The sequence below is a fragment of the Terrapene carolina genome, unplaced genomic scaffold (assembly GCF_002925995.2).
Source record: "Terrapene carolina triunguis isolate 2854851 unplaced genomic scaffold, T_m_triunguis-2.0 Scaffold96, whole genome shotgun sequence".
Classification (NCBI taxonomy): domain Eukaryota; kingdom Metazoa; phylum Chordata; order Testudines; family Emydidae; genus Terrapene; species Terrapene triunguis.
Genome location: NW_020664447.1, coordinates 70436159 through 70455763, shown reverse-complemented (window position 1 = coordinate 70455763; position 19605 = coordinate 70436159). Strand labels below are relative to the sequence as shown.

General features: G+C 38.9%; 1 protein-coding gene across 1 annotated transcript in view; it reads left to right on the top strand.

Annotated features, from left to right (window-relative positions):
* The window catches only part of EFCAB11 (EF-hand calcium binding domain 11), a 102320-nt gene extending 83188 nt beyond the window's left edge, over positions 1-19132 (top strand). The window contains exon 6 of the mRNA XM_024198706.1: positions 18478-19132. Coding sequence (XP_024054474.1) covers positions 18478-18577 — 100 coding nt within the window. The 3' untranslated portion in view covers positions 18578-19132. The remainder of the gene's footprint in view (positions 1-18477) is intronic.
* Positions 19133-19605: the final 473 nt, after the last annotated feature.

Sequence of the window (19605 nt, the reverse complement as noted above, 5' to 3'; positions counted from 1 at the left end):
AATATCTAACCAATATCTAACTATTAAAACATTTTTTTAAATATTGTATATGAATGGGGCTAGATAGTACAGTAATTTAATACACTTAGTTTCTGATATCTGGGTTCAAATTTGATTTGCATCACACATACAATTAGTTTTGTCTCTACCCAGTCACCAATGGCCATCTGGTTACATCAGAATGTTGTCTCATTTTCCAATGCATCTCACAGCAATTTACAGTCTCTCAAGCATATTTCAAGTATTGATATAGATGGGATGGTACAAGCAGTTTCAGTAACAAAGTGAACTGTGGGAGAAAGCTTGTACAATAGGTCATATGCTCTCTTTCCTCTATAACACCCCATGGAAAGGGAGCACTAGCCCAACAACTGAGTTGCATTTGAGGTGGCATTCTGGCACCCCCTGAGGAGAATAGATACACTGCCACCAGATCACACATAGGCTAGTAATCCAAGGGAACAACAAGACCAGTTCCTGCAGACCTTAGGACAACTATGCTCCACTTTTCACAGCATGCACGAGAAGCATAGTATTCTGGTTTTCTCCGATTGGCTGGCTCCCCGCTAGACATGCACTCATACTTCCTCTGTGGTACAATAAAGTTCCAGAGGGAGAATTACTGCTGGTCATGGCAACAAGAACTTACACTGCATTATAAATTGCATTGTCCTGAGTAGTTAGCACCCTTAAACTCTTACTGAGCATACGTGTAAGACAGCAAAGTTGTGGGGTGGGGCTGTAACTGCAGCTCAGGAATGCAATAAACAGGAACGTCAGAAGATGAGGGAGAGGAAATCACAGCCCCTAGAGCTGCTGGGAGAGGGTATGTTGTGTTGTGAAACAAATTTAGCCAGGACTGATATTACCCAAACATATTTGCAAAACATGGGACATCCTACCCAATTTTTTTGGCAGCTATGTGCTTTGTGGTGTTGGCCTCAGAAAAGCTATAGGCAGCTATATGGTGGAGAACATTCTACCTCTTCGCTACCTTTTATCTTCTCATGGTCCCTCCTCCAACTCTTCTCTGCAGCCTTAGTGCCTTACTGCTTCTCTCCACATTGCATGAGAGAATGGAAACGTATGGCCCAATGCCTGACTCTAGTTAGTGCAGTCTCATAGTTCCATGACCACTAAAATACATTCCCCAGGATAAAATTTCTTTTACATGCATAGTGTCTTTTCCCAACCATGGAGTATTTACCTAATCTGTTTCTCTCTTTATTATTAATAAAGAGATTTGAGAATTTAGATTTCACACGCAAACCTTTAGTTATCCTACACGGTGTTACCTAATGTACCAGCCCAACATGCGATTTGTCACCGTTCTCATTTGGGTTTTGTTTTATTGAGACTTGATCATACTTCACATAGTGAATGGTTAATATTAAACATTGCTACTTATTTTACTACATTAGGTCTCACACTTTAAGTTATGGGGCTTTTGTATCATTTCCTTTTGGAATTCTTTGTTTTATAAACACAGTGGAAAGTATTGATGCTGGCAAATAAGAAAAGATATTATAACTTACAGGGATTCCCCCCTGTTCAGCTTCCATCTGCACAGGCGAAACGCCACAGCTTTTCAGTTGCCTGCAACTATACCTTATGTTCATTCTGGAGTTTTTATCTTTTCATAAAAAATGCATTTTTCCTCCTAAATGAGTATCTATTATGCCAATATTGTTCATTTTAAAAAAAAAAATAAAATAGATTATATTTAACATTTCTATTCTGGTTTTATTTATTATTTCTTAATTTTGTATGAGTGAATTATTGCTTGTTAAAGCAAGGGGACTAACAACACTCTTTTGTTAAATTTGGAAATTAGACTCTTTAATGAAAGAATATACCAGCTGCAGGCCAGCACTAAACTCTTCTTTATTAATTTTTGATATTCCATAATTTTTCAGGTATACATCTGTATAAAGTGTTGCTAAATCCACTGCTAAAATATTGTGTCCATTTCTGCTATCCACACCATAAAAATGATGTTGAAAATTTTTTAAGGATTCAGAATCACCAGAATACCTTATAATGAAAGACTAAAGGAATGCAACATGTTTACCTTATAAAAGATGTTAAAGGGCAACTTGATCACCATCTATAATTATCTATACATGGATAAGATAGCTCAAGCTAAAGAGCTAATCTAGCAGACAGTCATAACAGGATCCAAGACTGGAAGCTGAAATCAGCAAAACAAGAAACAACTTTTTAACATTGAGGGTAGTTAGCCATTGGAACAGATTAGCCAGGAGTGTGGTAAATTCTCCATCACTCAGTCTTTAAATCAAGATTGGATATCTTTCTAAAAGATGTTACTGGGCTAAGACTCCTCTGATCTTAAAAATTACAACTCTATTAAATATGCCATTAATGTGGGCTATGCACTGTATAGAAACTCTCATAGAATTTCTATACATAACACATTCCTCCCCTCCTCACCCACAGGAATGGTTTATAATATCACTACAATAAACTAGAAAAAGAGAATAGACTTCTTCAAATTCTGATGCAGCCTGGAAAGCATTATGCTCCAAAACATAAACATTTCAATAATTATAAATTCAAATGATTGGATAGTTTTCTGGCTTGCACTGCATGTTTGGATTGTTATGTACTGGACATTTGTTAATTTAGAGAGTATTTGTAACTGGAACTCTCCTAATGTCACAGTGTATTGTGAACCAAAAATCTGAGCACAATCAGATGAGAGATTGAAAAAGCAGAAAAGAATTCAAAGGAGTGTGGCGAAGAGACTCTTACGTTTGATAAGGAAGTATCTGTTACCTTTGTGAGGGGGGAGTTAGAAATAAAGAAGAGAAAAATGGGATGAAAGATAGCACTGTACTCTATTCAGTCCATTCGAAATCTTGTCCATACCTTATGTGCCACTTGGCAGCAAAGCCTTTTATGTCATATTTAATCTTAATTATTTGGCATACAAGTTGCACAGCAAGGGAAGATGGCTGCTATACAAAGCTTCTAAACCCCCATAAGTGGCACTTTAGGAGTCTTAGGTGACTGCTGGCTTCTCGTCAAAGTATCTGCCAAGATAGTGTTTCAGTTCTTTCTGCCTCTCTACCTATGAAAAAAGGTCAGGTCACGCTAGTCTTTGTTGTTATCCTTCCTGTTCTAAATTGTGAAAGATCTCTCTCTTTATTCTGCTAAATGGCATCAGATTTCCTGTAATATTTGTTGTATTAACAAATAACTTATTAACCCCCATACTTATGGTCCATCTTCCCCAACCCTTTTTAAACCAATGCACAGGACCCATGTGTCTAGGAATCTGTATAATCTTTGCTACATTACTCCTGAGAGTTCAAATCCTTACTAAACCTTCAGTCAAGGGATATGAACTTATTACCTTCAAATAGTCTGCATCTGTGCACTCATCCACAACACCATCTGTTAAAGTGGTCAGGATTCACTTTATTGCCTCTTTTGTGGAAGGCCCTGCTACTGTGAAAAAACAGTGTTATTGGAAACATAATTTTCCTCATCATTATGCTTCTTTCTTGCTGGATCATAACATACTACAAGACATTTGAGCACAGAGTAAAAAGCTCTTCAGAGTAGCCGTTCTTAGGGGATTAAATGATTACTATCACTGTCCCATTTTTATCTCATAATCAGGTTCAAGATGGTACTACATATCTCTGCTGAAGTGATTATATATTTGAAATAGAAATTGCTTGATCTCCATTTAGGTACCATAGTGTTTAAGACAGACTCATTTCTTTCCATTTATGTTAATATACTTATGAGTCTTTACAACTGTCCCTTTACTTAAAGACTTGAACTACACTTTAAGCACGAATCTATCAAATAGGTGAGATTTTAGGTTCCTTTATTTACACTGATACTAATAGTATCATTTAGAACAATTGCATTTCACTGACAGTGCATCTGTGGTTAAACAGACATGAAATGTGGGAGCTAGATGAGTTGCAAGATGGCAGTCCCTATTGACAATGGTCATATTAGGTGCCTTTTTTGTTTGGGGGAATCCCATATCTCTGTACATGTTCAGTATGCAAGTCATTTTCTAAATAGCCAGAGGCATGAATTAAAATGTTTTTTCTAGACCACTCTGGGTGGCCCATTTCTTAAATGAGTATAGTTGACCTCCTTGGACAACCACTAGTTTTGTCAAGAAGTGCCCCGTCAGTTCCAGATCTGTCAGCTCCTGGGCTCCGTCTTCCAAAGCTCCAGATTCAAAACACTTTGGTAGGTCTTTTTCTGCTAAACTTGTAGAAGTAAAGGAGCATCTTCTAAGTCCAGAAACTGATCTCCTCAGAGAACTTCTGCTATAAAGCGGTCTAAATTGCCTCTTCACTCCCATTCCAAGGAGACTCCACAGCCTGAATCAAGAACTGTGGGAGCTTGAAAGGAGCACGGTACCGACTCTTCAGTACTGTATTGAGATAACAAACTGTCTACCTCTGGTACGAAGGCAATGGCCTCAGGAGATAGTGTGGCAGTGAGTGCTTCAGTACTGGGTATCAATCACTTGGACAGTTTTAGACACAAAAAATCCTGCATCTTGGCAGGGGGTTAGGCTAGATGACTCAGTGGTCCCTTCTAATCCTGTGATTCTAAGTAAGTAGCACTGATGAGCTACTCTACAGTGTAGAAGTTTATGATACCATCTATCTTGGTACCGGGGAAGTATACAGCATCAAAGGACTGCCAGGTTTTGGAGGAGCTGGAGTCTCCCTTAACTTTCAGTTGAGCTAAACATTCTTCTGGTATGCACACCCACTGTTTCAACAATACAGACCTCCTCTTTGACACCGTCTCCTAGACCTATATTACACCCTAGCACTTCTGTCTCAAGAGCCCCACCTTTAAAGTTAGACTGTTCATATTCATCATTGGACTCAGAACACAGTGGGGAGGGGTCCCCTACTTATTCCTTTATGTCCCCCTTTTCTGCATTTTATGGTCAGAAAAGTAATCTAGGATCTCATACAAGCCTAGATTTCATAGGGTTCATGAAAGTGGTATCCTTCCATGTGGGCTCCTACTGCTGTAATGTACCAACATGGCCATATTGGGGTCCTGATTGTAGGCATCTTTCCCATGCACCACCTCCTAGAGAGAGATCCTTCCTGTCTGTTCAGAGGCAAAAACCTGCGCAGCCACAGATGTTCCCTCATGATTCTCAACCAGCAGAGGAAATTTCTGAGGAGGAGCAACTCCACAATGAGGATATACACGCACCCAGTGGCTATCTCATCCTTGTGTTTAGATGGAGGTGATAATTTCTTCCACACCATCTTATCCAGATGACTAGAAGAACTTCCAGGATTTATTGAAATGATAGCTAAAAATGTCAAGATCCCAATAGAGGAGGTGCATGGTACCTGACATAAATTGTTGGACATTCTCTACACTACTATGCCAGGAAGAGTGGCTCTTCCTATTAATGAAGCTTTATTGGACCTTGCCAAGAATGTTGGATGGACACTGGCAACAGTAAAGGAACTTCCATGAAATCAGACAAATGATACTATGTGGGAGAAGAGTACCTTTTATTCACAGCCAGTACCCGGCTTTTTGATAATTGTGGTAGCTAACAAAAAGAATACACAGTGCCAGTCAAAGATGACTCTAGCCCAAAAGGAGCCAAAATGACGATCTGTTTGGTCATAAATGTTATTCCTCTGTAAGCTTATAATTTAGAATGTTAAATTATCAGACTTCGCTTTCATGTTATGATTTTCTAAAGTATAATATATTTATTTCTTTGATAAATTGCCACAGGAACATAGGGAGGAATTTAAATGCCTGATTTCACTGGGACAGTTAGTGATACATCTCTACCCCAATATAACGCTGTCCTCGGGAGCCAACAAATTTTACTGCGTTATAGGTGAAACCGCGTTATATCGAACTTGCTTTGATCCGCCGGAGTGCACAGCCCTGCTCCCCCAGAACGCTGCTTTACCGCGTTATATCCGAATTCATGTTATATCGGGTCGCGTTATATCGGGGTAGAGGTGTATAATGAACATCTTTGCAAGCAGCTCTAGATGCTGCTGCTACTGCCTCACAATTTATGGCTACTTCTGTGATCATGAAGCACACATCTTGTCTCCAGAGTTCAGGAATCCCCAGGGAAGTTCAATGAACAGTGGAGAATCTTCTGTTCAAGGGCTCAAATCTATTCAGTGCAAAAACTGATGATGCCTTTCACATTTGGAATGATTCTTATGCCACACTTCGCTCCCGTGGGTATATACACCTGTACACAGAAAGAAAACAGTAGAGCTCACACATACTGTAGACAGAGGACAGCACCATGCATTTTATTTTATCAGAGATCAATGATCTAGAAAAAGACAGTGCTACCGAAAGAAGAGACATGGTGCGACAATTATAGCTATATCCTACCCCACAGACACAATCAAACAATCATTTTGATGGGTTGGTTGAGAGTCACAATTTAACCACAATGACAGATCTAGTCCTTTCTTCCCCTCCCTTTGGAAAAGCCTCTACTACTTCCAGGAATCATGGAACTCCATAACAATGGACCGCTAGGTCAGGAACGTTATTTTAGCCGGTTATTTCATACAGATCCATACTGCCCTATCTATTTTAACTCTAACTCAACAATTAGAATTAGTAGTGGTAGTTTTATGCTCCAAGACAGCCAAAGTGTATCTGCCCTGGGACAGATTCGAAACCATGTCCATGCTTGTCATGCAGCTTCATTTAAATCCACAGATACTTGTGACAGACCCAGACCAGTGGGGTACAGGAGTCTGGTAGAGGGCAAATATACTGGTCACTGGATGAGTAGTTTTCTGTTCCCTGAGTAACCAGAGCAGGGGCTGCACTAGAGTAATCAGGAACCTGCTAGAACCAGTTAAGGCAGGCAGGCTAATTAGGACACCTGGAGCCAATTAAGAAGAAGCTCCTAGAATCAATTAAGGCAGACTAATCGGGGCACCTGGGTTTTAAAAAGGAGCTCACTTCAGTTTGTGGTGCGAGTGTGAGGAGCTGGGAGCAAGAGGCGCAAGGAGCTGAGAGTGAGAGGGTGTGCTGCTGGAGGACTGAGGAGCACAAGCATTATCAGACACCAGGAGGAAGGTCCTGTGGTGAGAATAAGGAAGGTGTTTGGAGGAGGCCATGGGGAAGTAGCCCAGGGAGTTGTAGCTGTCATGCAGCTGTTACAGGAGGCACTATAGACAGCTGCAGTCTACAGGGCCCTGGGCTGGAACCCGGAGTAGAGGGCGGGCCTGGGTTCCCCCCAAACCTCCCAATTGACCTGGACTGTGGGTTCTTCCAGAGGGGAAGGTCTCTGGGCTGTTCCCCAACCCACATGGTGAATCTCTGAGGCAAGAAAATCCGCCAATAAGCGCAGGACCCACCAAGATAGAGGAGGAACTTTGTCACACACGGTACAGACTTGCTTAAGTCTACTTGGACACATGGCCTGCAGTTTGTCATGTAGCATGATAGATAGTGTACACCTACACTAAATGCAGGGTTGACTAAAAATCACTGTATGCACCAAACAGACCCAATTTAGATACAGTATGCCTCTGCAGATTCCATAAGCTATTCTCTCCTCATTGCACTGGTGGAAAGACCCCAACAAGGTGTGCAATGGTGTACCTTTTTCACCATCCCTCCCAATCAGAACTTTATTAACCTTTCCATTACTATTGGCTTGAGGAACACATCTAGACCACCATCAAGCACAGGGCAAATGGACTGGTGAGAAAACTCACTTACATATAAATGTGTTGGAGCTCAGAGCAGTGAACAAGGCTTGTGTCGAATTCTTACTTCTGCTTCAAGGACTAGCTGTCAGTTCTTGATGGACAACACAATTGCCATGTTCTATATAAATAGGCAGTCAAGGGCACGATCATCCCTGCTGTGTCAAGAGGGAGTTTGGTTATAGAACTGGTGTATTCAGCATCAGTTGTCTCCACAATTCTGCAGAACATTTTAGCAGACAATTTAAGCAGACACTTTGCAACAGATCATGAGTGGACAATCAAGAACTCAGTAATTTGGACACTCTTCAAGGATTGGGGTCATTTGTCAATTGATCTGTTTGTGACAGATGGGAACAAGTAGTGTCAGATTTTTTGTTACAGGTCAGAGTCCAGGGTTCTTTTCAGACATATTTCTCATTTGATGGTCCCCTGCATTGATGTATGCCTACCCACTAATTCCATTGTTTCCCAGGATACTCAGGAAGATCAGACAAGATGTTACCAAAATCATCCTGATAGCTCATGCCTGGCCAAGGCAGTTTTGATACCTGGAACTGATGCTATTGTAAATATGTCCTCTAGGAACATTACCTATAATTCCAGTCTTGCTATCCCAAAATAATGGGATAATTTGTCTTTCAACCCATCCTCCCTACATCTTATGGCTTGGCTTCTGGATAGATATCAGAAGTAGAGAGAGAATGTTCCCCATTCTTGAGGTATGGCCTGCATCCCTTGTTCCTATATTTATAACTTTGAATGTAGCTATAGTAAAATGTATTTTGTTTGAATGGAGCCTGCTTACCAAACAAACTTATTTGTTCTGTTTGACTGCTCAGTCCTCATAATTATTTACCAATCTACTAATCTTTGTGTCATCAACAAATTTTATCAGCAATGATTTTTATATTGACTTCAGTATCACTGATAAAAATATTGAATGATTTTAGGCCTCAACTGATCCCTGCAGAACAGTGGTGCCAGGTAGAGCAATGTGACGAATAAGGGGCTGTGTGTGTGATCGCCCAACCACTTCTAAGCAATGGTCCCATACTAAATCAGTATGGCTGCTGCTGGAGCAATCTGGAATGTTGCTCCAGCTGTGTGGTCACAACACTACTGAAATTTGACCCAGCTGCCCCTTCATACAGATGAAGGGGTAGCCGGGCCAAATTTCAGTGAGTGGTGTTGCGACCTGGTGCACAGCGTTGCAGTGCAACTCAAATTTGGCCTGACTGCCTCTTCGTCCAGACAGGGGGGCAGCCAGTCCAAATGGTTTTGCAGCTTGGCACACAGGGAATCTGTTCTTGGACAGCAGAGCACAGGGGAGCATGTTAAGGACTCAACTTCTGGTGGCACTGGTTGGATAAGAGAGAGGAGAGACTCCCTGCCCAAGGGAGACCCGGGATCCCTGTAGGGGGTGGGGGATGAGCAGGGACCGGAATTCTCCCCCTCCCCCACCCAGCAAGTATCTGAATTGGTGCCACTGCTGCAGAACCCTCCTAGAAAGACCCTCATTTGATGATGATTCCCCAGTGACAACTGTTCTTTGAGATCTGCCAGTTCTTAATCCATTTAATGGACCAACTTTAGAGGAAGGAAGAGAACCATAGGAGGAGGGAACTTTGGAGGAAGTGCCTACAGTAGAAGGGAATAAAGAGTCTGTCAGTTTTAAGATATCTTTGAATTATTTTCTTCTTAAAAACGAAACAGAATAAATGAAAATATCCTTATTGTCCATCTTATTACAGTCTGTGATATTGAAAATGAGCAGAACAGTTCTTATTAAATAAGCATCATCATGAACTACACACCCCTCTCTCCAAACTGAATTCAAACAGTTTAAGATTCAGGATCAGTTTGTATAAACTTAAGAACCTTCCTACAATTAACTGTAAACAAAAAGTTTGTTCCTGCTCCTGGAGAATTTTGCTGTTGTTCAGTGGGAAGAGGACAGGGCTTTTTTTCTGTCTTTGTCCCCTTGCTCAGAGGTGACTGCTGGTCTGTTGGGCTATAGGTACCATACCATTCAGTTCTTGTTCACTCTGTCAGCTAATATAATCTTTACACATTCATTAATAGTAGCAATAAATGTGCTGCTGACTTCAAATAAAATATTTTCACATTTTAATGTTTGAAAGAAAAATAAGAAAAATAAGTTCATTGTAAAATGTTACATTGGCAGGATGAATTAAACACGTGATAAAAGAGGAATGTTCCAGATTAAGTTTAAAATTCTTATTTTATTAAGCATAACATAAACCACTTTTCTGATCCTCTTTTAAGCTAGTATATAATTTGATCCTTACTTTAAAAATATCATTTAACAAACTGGAGAGCACTCCAGGCTATTTCAAGGATAAGTACCTTTATACCTTGATGATAACGTGATGATATGACAATTTAAATACCTCCTTGAGACCTCCCTCTCTCAAAATAGAACTTTTAACTGTTAGTAATCCAATAATATACATCCTGTTTTAGCCAACAAAACTACAATAATTTTTTTCTTCTGTGTTTATTAAGTATCAGAGTGGCTTTTCCTAACACTTATGTCTTTAAAGAAATTAAATGAAAATACACATTACTAACTAAACTGCTGTGGGAGCCCTGCAGGAATCCCATCAACAAAGAAGCAAGCACTAGAAGTAGAAAGAGCTGGCTGGTTAATCAGAAGAGAAGTCAGCTTGTTGGAGAAGCTGTCATCCTTGAATCTTCAATTGATGGGTCATTTCATCCCCAGCAGGGGCTCCTTGCATGAAGTGTAATTTTTACTCTCACTGTTCAATCAGTATGATAGCTTTGGCTCTAATGTGATGGAAGTTTTGACTCTAGTTTGAATTATTCCTCTGACAGTTCATTAAAAAAAATTCAGAACCAAACAATCAAAAATAAAACAAAATTAAAACCTTCTTTTTAATTTAAAACTCTGCCTGGCTGTTAGAATTTTACTGTTAATGTACCCAGTGAGGTTATATATATAAGGGTCAAATTCCATAGTTCCTTGTAGTTGCTATAATTTTTCTGAATAATGTGTCAATTAGTGAGTTTGTTATTCAAAGCTATCCAGACTGTTTTAGTACAAAGCATCTACTATAACCTTGAACTATAAACTCTCAAGTCTATATGCCCTCACTATAATTTACTGTATGCTCAAATGATAAATTATAGTTACATTCTGGAATTATATGGTATAATTAAAAGAAATACTTTACAAGTTATGTGTTCCACAAGGAGGCATTTTTTACAATTTCAAGAAAATGTTCTGTCTTTTCATTGTTGTTTCCATAAACACTTTTCCATGTGAAAATGTTACTTTGGCAATTTTTTCCCAGTTGAAATTCCTGTGATTTTTTTCTAGCACATAAGAAATTCCCATTGGAGCAGACATATCAGGAAATAGTAGTAGCCATGAACATTTAGCAGCCATGAATGGACATAAGAATGGCATACTGGGTCAGACCAAAGGGCTGTCTTCTGACAGTGGCCAATGCCAGGTGCCCCAGAGGGAATGAACAGAACAGGTGATCGGAATTCTGTGATCAAGTGATCCATCCCTGTCGCCCATTCCAAGCTTTTGGCAAACAGAAGCTAGGGACACATTGTCTTGTATTATGTTTAGTACTTTTTATTTGTACTACAGTAATTCCTGGAGAGAGGGTTCAGGATTGGGGTCCTCATCATAATGGTTATTGAACATATACAGAATAAAAGATAATCCCTAGTCCAAAGTATTTACAATTTAAATAGAGACAAATGTGACAGGTCGATGTAGAACACAATGAAAGGGAAAGACAAGGATGACCATAATATATTTGCTAAGTGTAATTTACGCATACTAGGTAAGTGTGGTTTGGAAAATTTCAACTAGAGCTCTTAGGCACTACGATTACAAAGATAAATAAATAATAATAATAATAATTAATAATTAATAGGATATATGTGGTAGAGAGCTAAATATTAATGGCGATATAACTCCCTTAGAAGATGAATTGGATATTTGTGGTTGATGCAAGGAAAGGGAAAAGTGCCAGAGATGTTCAGAGCAGAGCAGCTTTTTGGGAGAAGACTGTGGACAACAATGCAAGTCACATTTCATACATACAGACAGTGCTGCTGAGTGGCTTGCTGTGTCTCATTACAATTAAGGTGCCACCAGGGTAATTCAGGAAACCGCAGAACTCTTCATCTGCAGGGCACCAGTGTCCAAAATTATTTAAAGAGAATACTCAGCCTGTCTTTAAGTACAACTCACACGTAGATGAGGAGAGAGCAGGAAGTGTGGAATAACCCATGGTTTGAAGATTCATGAAGGAAGCGTATTCCAGTATTGAATCTTCTATCAGGGGTACTTACATGACCATAGCAGACAAGGAAAAGCCACTAGTACTCTTAGCATGTCTTAAACAGGTTGTATGTAAGTGGTGGAGAAACCTAGGTATGGGAATGTGAGCTAACTCAGCGCTCAGATGTCTCGTAGGAGCTGTGATACGGCAATTTTCTGCAATATCCTGGACAAACCTTACTGAATTAAGTTAAACTTAAGGAGCTCATTGTGTTAAAAATGCAAATGCTTGTTTGTTATTGTCGGATTGTATGTAACTTGTCTAGGAGTCATGACTAATGTCAACCTTGGGAAGTGTTACGAGCTTCAAAGAACTCTTTTAGACAATGGCCTAAGACAAGAATGAACTGTTAGTTGAGTAGGTTTCCTATAAATCCTTGGGAAGAAGGGAATGCAAATTACTCGCCTACAGATCCATCCTTTTGAAGCTGCACCTTGAAGAGAAATCAGTTGTCTAGCTGATTACCAATTCACAGTCTCTTCAAAGACCCAGACTGGATAAAGGAGTGACACTCAAATTCATGAGGATGCTTATTCTGAGCTAACAGTTGTTATGAATTTGTGACCATAGAAAAAATCCTAGGTTTGAAGGACTGTTTACCGGGCAGAACCCTTGCTGGAGTCAAGGGGTGATCTCTGGTAAACTTATTAGCATGAGTGTAGGTTCTTTTATTATTTGTAATGTTTCTTCTGTAATGCTATCAATTTTAGAATAAATGTGCTTGCTTTGAAAGAGCTATATGGTAAGTTGCCTATGTTAGTTACAGTGTACATTGTCTCTGAGGAGAAAAGTAAAGCAGGCCTTCTTAGTTAGTCAGACTTTGCTGGGAATTCACAGCGTAGGCAGGGATCTGTGCAGCTTTGAAATACTGCGGTCAAAAGGGAGAATGATACATGTCTCCACCCAAGAAAGGTGACATCTGGGGAGCCAGAAGTCTGAGTGGGTGCCTTTGCTGGACCATAGAGGGGGAGTGGAGGTGTAGTTGTCCTAACTGTGATAGAGCACTTCATATGGCTCTCACCATCCTCTCCAGCTAACTCTGGAAGTATAATTGTCATGTTGCAGGGCCTTTGAGAGTATGATCCTCAGATCCCAAGAAGGGCTTGGAAAACTCCTCCCCACAGACATGAGTGATTACTGTACATGGGTGTAATATCTTGTATTTGATCATAGCTTATATGTATCTGCTTGGAAAACATTTTTCTCACCAAAGTAGTAAATCAAACTTTCATTGTTTTAAGCTCATTAAGTACTGTATGTAGTGTTGAATTCTCTAGGTACTTTATTTGAGAATGGTATATCACAAGATTTAAAAACAAGTCATCTTAGTACAATGAAAATTTTGAAATCCAAGAAAACATTTTTGTTTGTAGTGTTGTTGTAGCAGTGTTGGTCCCAGGATATTAAAGAGACAAGGTGAGTGAGGTAATATCTTTTAATGGACCCATTTTTGTTGGTGAGAGAGACATGCTTCACGGTACACAAAGCTCTTCTCCAGGTCGGCTCTGTGTAGCTCGAAACTTGTCTCTTTCACCAACAGAAGATGGACCAATAAAAGACATTAACTCACCCACCTTGTCTCTTTAATATCCTGGGACCAACACTGCTACATCAACACTACAAACAAAAATGTATTTTGTCACTTTTTGGGAAATACTCAATTTTCTAATGCAGCAATAACCACAGTAAACTCCCATCACTGTGGAATTCAACGAGAAATAACTTTGAAGTTTTAATTTGTAGCCTGGTCTATAGATTATGTATTAATTATATTGATTATTTAAGAATCAAGCTAGCCCTGTGGGCTACAAATTTACACTGGCTGCCTCCCTAATGTCTTATTTGCTTTCTAAATTTTATTTATGTGATACATTTGCTTTTTTCTCATGAGTGTTCTCTGTCTGCAATTAAAACTTCATCCTTCAAATTAATGCAGCATATACCTTCAATGTACAATTAAATAATCTTTGTTTTTAATATCATAGATCTGAATGATCACTCAGCTTTCCAACTCACCATGTAACTCAGCCATTGAATCCACTGGGGGGGAAAACACAAGCTAGGGAGCATATATAAAAATTATGACCTATTCCTTTGCACTTTTTAGATCGACATGGTGAATAAACATGGTTGATCTATAAATCAGGATCAGTGTATTCTCAGATTTCGTGCCCATTTTCTAGGTAATGGTTACATGAAGCTTATTTGTAATATAAAAAGAAGAAATACTGTATTGCTGTGGGCCAAATTCTGCACTCACTCACTTCAATGGGTGTTATGCCTGAGCAAGAAGTGCCAGATTTAACCTTATATAAACTGTGTTTTAAATGTGACAAAGGAAAGGAAAATATAGTGGCTGATCAATACATAATATTGTTATTTATAAAATGAAAGGGTGAAAATACATTTTCAGTGTGTGAATAACTTTTTAAAGTAAGTACTCTATTTCAGTGATTAATAAACAGGAAATTTTAAGAGGCAACATATATTAAACATTACTCTTGTTGATTATTCACTTACACTTCTTATTGAGATTTACAGTTAAAATATTCCTGTTGAGAGAAAAGTACCATTTATCTAATCCAGTTCCTCAAGAAAAAATACTTAGATGGTTTCAGGAGTCTTCAACTAGCTAATTTAATAAGAGGGTAATTTATATTCCAAAGTCAGTAACTTGTGATACTGTTATTACTAAAATTCAAGTAAAAGATCACACAGTCTGCCTTATCTACTGCATACCATGAAATATCTACATACATTTTATTAAATAAAGGTAAATGAATAGTGACCTCTGAGGTATGCAGTTATTTTAGAGCAATATACTATAACACATTATTTCCTTAATCACAAAGGTAAGTATTTCATCTGTCTCCAATGGATGAAGATGAAGATTTAACTCTCTGAGACCATTGTGGTTTTCACATTACTTTGGCAGAGCTCTCAGAAATCCACATTTTAAATTAAGTATAGTATTTCTTTAATTTACTACTTTTAACCAGCCATAGCTCATTTACCATTCATCAGTCAACATGTGCTGCTAATCTCTGCTAAAAGATTGTTCATATACTGAACTTTGATTTAAAAGAGCCTTTTAGTGGCCAAATTTTCAAAAACTGCTTCCAATCAGGGGCAGAGGGTAAACATCTAATTGCACCCACTACTTAGATAGTCAGACATTTGGGATGAAATCCTGGCCCCATTGAAGTCAATGACAAACTCCCATTGATTTCAATGAAGGATTTCAACCCTAAATTCTAAAATGTGTGCCTGTCATTGATTCTGGCAGAAAGTTTAGAGGCTTGATTGAAGGTCCTTTTGAAAAATAGATGGTTCATGTCTCATAATAATGTCAGAGACTTCGTTTCTTAGACATCAGCTCACAAATATCAATCTGGATGTATTGTTTGTCTGGTTATCTTAGTTAGCTAATTATTACTGGAATCCAAACTAGCAAACATGATCACCAAAGCAGATTTTTTTAAAATTCTTCGGTAGATGATCTTTTTAAAATAAGCTACACCCCCTAAGAGGATGTAGCGGTGGACATTCTCCTCTTGCCCCCGAGAGAAGTGAGAGGAGCATTTCGACTGTAAGATCATTCAGGTAAATACCAGTCACTCTTATTTGTCTGAACAGCATCAGGCATATCTATGCTGAAGTGTAAATAAAAATAATAAAAGGCAAGCACTGATCAGCAAGTATAGTCTTCTGTATCTTGTTTACAAGGGTCAGACTGATGGGAAGAATTGGTGGTACTTGCCAGTCCAGCTCTCCTTACATTCTCAAACCCTGCCTACCCTCAGTGTTGTTCAGCAGTGAAATCATTAACAGTGCATCAGCCCCATCACTCTGTGTGAACTCCAGCATATATTATAGCAAGGGATCCAGTTTTGATTTCAGGACTTCAAGCGATGGGGAATCCACCATGTCCCTAGGTAGATTATTCCAATAGTTAATTATTCTTATTGTTAACAAATTATGCCTTATTGCTAGTCTATCAGAAATCTCTTCCCCATGTAGGTACTTGTAGACCATGATCAAATCAGCTTTTAACCTTATGCATTGTTTTTTAAGTTTCTTACTGTAAGGAATGTTTTCCAGATCTCGTCATTCTTCTAGCTTTTTTCTGAATGCTTTCCAATTTTTTAACATCCTTTTTGAAATGTGTACACCAAAATTGGACATGGTGTTCTGGTGATGATCTCATTAATGATAGAGATAATACTGCCTCCTTAATTCTCCTTAATATTCCCCTGCTTACATATCCTAAGGATCACAATCACCCTCTTAGGTACAGCATTGCACTGGGAACTCATGGGCATGACTACACTGCTGCACAGTTCAGATTAAGGAGGTGTGAATAGCAGTGCAGACCAAAGTCAAGCACTGTAACTCTCCTGTGTGGATGCTGTGGGAATGATCTTAAAGGTTTGCACTAAAAGACTACAGTAGTCCAAACTTTGGACTTTTAAGTTTGTGTCTGCAGCATCCATACAAAGGAGTTACGGCGCAGAACTTTGGTGAGCACTGCTATTTAGAATGCCTTAGTCTGAACTGTGGGGCAGTGTAGACTACCCCAAGTCATTTGGTAATCTACCATGATCGTTAAGTCTTTTTCCGCATCACTGCTTCCCAGGATACAGTCCCCCATTTTATAAATGTGACCTACATTCATTGTTCCTAGTAGTTATCTTTGCATTTAGCTGTATTAAGAGGCATTTTGTTTGAATGGGCTAAGTTTACCAAGTGATCTAGATTAGTGTGTATAACTAATCTGTTCCCATCATTATTTATCACTCTACCAATTTTTGTGTCATCTGCAAGTTTTACAAGCAATGATTTTATATTTACTTTCAGACCTTTGATAAAGAAATTGAATAGCAATTAATCTATTTAATGTGGACTATATTGATGTTGTGTGGTGCTAATTTTTTTAATCAGAGTGTCATGCAGAACTATGTCAAATGTCTTACAGACATCTAGGTATATTACATCAACACAGTTACTTTTATCAATCAAACTTGTAATTGCATCAAAATATATAAAGTTTGTTTGACAAGACCTATTTTCCTTAAAGCTATGCTGTTTGACATTAATTATGCTACCACCCTTTAATACTTTACTTGTTAACACCTTTGAGATAAATAAGAGCAGTTTGAACCTTCAGAACTGTTGCTTCAAGCACAAACAAAAACACAGTTGTCTAAATTTACATCTGGAGGGTTTACATTATAACTATAAAGACTAGAAACTTTATAAATGTATGTTTTTCAAATTGAAGATTAAATAATGCAAAACTGCTGGGGCCACCATATGATTACCATTAGAGTTTATTGATAAGTACCAGTTCAGCATAGCTTTATATTAGCTGAGAGAGTGGCAAAAAAGATCTTTTGTTGAAACCTCTTCTTTGGTCTGACATTAGTCCTGCATTGGGGTATTTCATAGGATCAAGTGTGGTCTTTTGTTAGCATTATCTTTGTCCAGTAAAGAGCTAAGTATCGGGCTAAAGATGTCACAGTGATCATTACAAAAGGTAAATTGCTTACCAGTTTGCATTGCAGTAAGGGCTATGTGGGTTTTGCCACCATGTCCTGTCACAGAGCTTTGAGGAGGTCCAGTGGATAGAACATTGGACTAGAAGTGAGGGGCTTGGGTTCTATTTCCAGGTCTTTCACTAACTTTGAGCAAATCATTTTACCTCTTTATGACTCTATTTTCCCTTCTGTTGATGTGGATAATGGTACTAAGTTCTGGTCTACACTACAAAATTACTTTGATGTATCTACGTCCCTTAGGGGTTTGAATAACCCACAACCCTGAGCAATGTAGTTATACCAGCCTAAGTGCCGGTGTAGACAGAGCTGTGTTGGCAGGAGAGCTTCTCCCACTGACATAGCTACCGCCTCTCATGGACCTGGAGTTATTAAGCCAGCAGGAGACCCAGGAGCGCCGCCAGCTTTTCTGCCGCCCTAGTCAGCGGAAGGTCCCGCCCCGAAATGCTGCCCCCCACAGAGGCAGCGGAAAGTCCCACCGCCGAAATACTGCTGCGGTCGCTGCCCCCCAAATTGTAGTGCCCTAGGCGAGCGCCTAGGTCGCCTAATGGGTTGCGCCGGCCCTGAGGAGACCTCTTTCCTATCAGCTTAAGAGACTTCACTAAATGCGTTACAGCGGCGCAGCGCATTGGTCAGCTGCGCCAATGTAAATTTCTAGTGTAGACCTGCCTTGCTCTCCTTTTTAAAAGAACTTTGAGAAAGGTAAGGTTTTTTGTTTTGGTTTGGTTTTGTGCAGTTCTAGTGACACCATAGTAGGAATACTCCAGAAGGATATTGGTGAATTATAATACAAACTGTAAGATATCTATAATATCTTTTCTTTTATAGGGAAGTCGATCAGGATTCTGATGGTCATGTCAGCTTCAAAGAATTTGAATCTGCAATGAACTATGGACAAAATGAAGTATCACAACTGCACTTTGCCTAAAGTGTATTCTCTGGTGAAAAGATAAGCTATTTAAAAATCAATGAAACTTCAGTTGTTTCAGGCAGCACTCTTACTATGAATGCAGCTCTGAAGAACTGCTCTTGAAGCTCTACAGTTGTCAGTTAGGGTGTATTCATTTACGTGTGTGTGTGTAATACTGAAAATATTTGAAATCTAAATTGATCCACAATTTATCCTTTTTGGGAACTTCAATTATGAACTTTTTCTGTTTGGCTCAATAGGTGAAAAGAGAGGGACTGGTTTCCAGGTACTTAGTATTTTATTTGTTGACTTTTTCAGCAGTATTTCACTAACGAGCCAAAATGTCTCAGATACCTTTATAGAGAGGCTACCTGGGACTGAATGGATTAAACCTTTTGTGGCTGATAAAACTTTTTTTTAAACCATCAGTATGTTTATTTTCCATATAAACACCTTGTCCTTTTTCTTATAATATCACACATTGTTTCAATTGCAAGGTCATTTATTGGTTGGACAACTCTGTGATTTATTTCCAAAGCATTGCACTGTTAAAAAAAATAAGAATTGGATAATATGAAGTGTTTAATAATAATAAAACAGTAAGATAAACTTTCACACTTTTAAGGCTTTTCTCCGTTAATTCTTTTAGAGGTAGTTTAAAAGAACTCTCAGAGATAAAGAGAAATCTCTGAAGTTTAGGTCACACACCTGAACTTAAACAACAAGGAGTCCGGTGGCACCTTAAAGACTAACAGATTTATTTGGACATAAGCTTTCGTGAGTAAAAAACCCAAGGTACGTACCCAAATCTTGAATGAACTTCAATGAATACTTCTGGTAGTGTATCTTTTGACCCGGGTATTTCCCAAGAGCTGTGTGGAAATTAAGATGAAATCTGTTATTGCCTGCACAGACACACTCACCCACTCATTGGCTGATTATGAAGATTTTGTACTGTACTTGTATAGGAAATTGCCTGTTCTCTTAGCTTCAGACGTGCCCCTCTGAGCCACACTATGGCTATTTTCAGAACGTCGTAAGTCCTC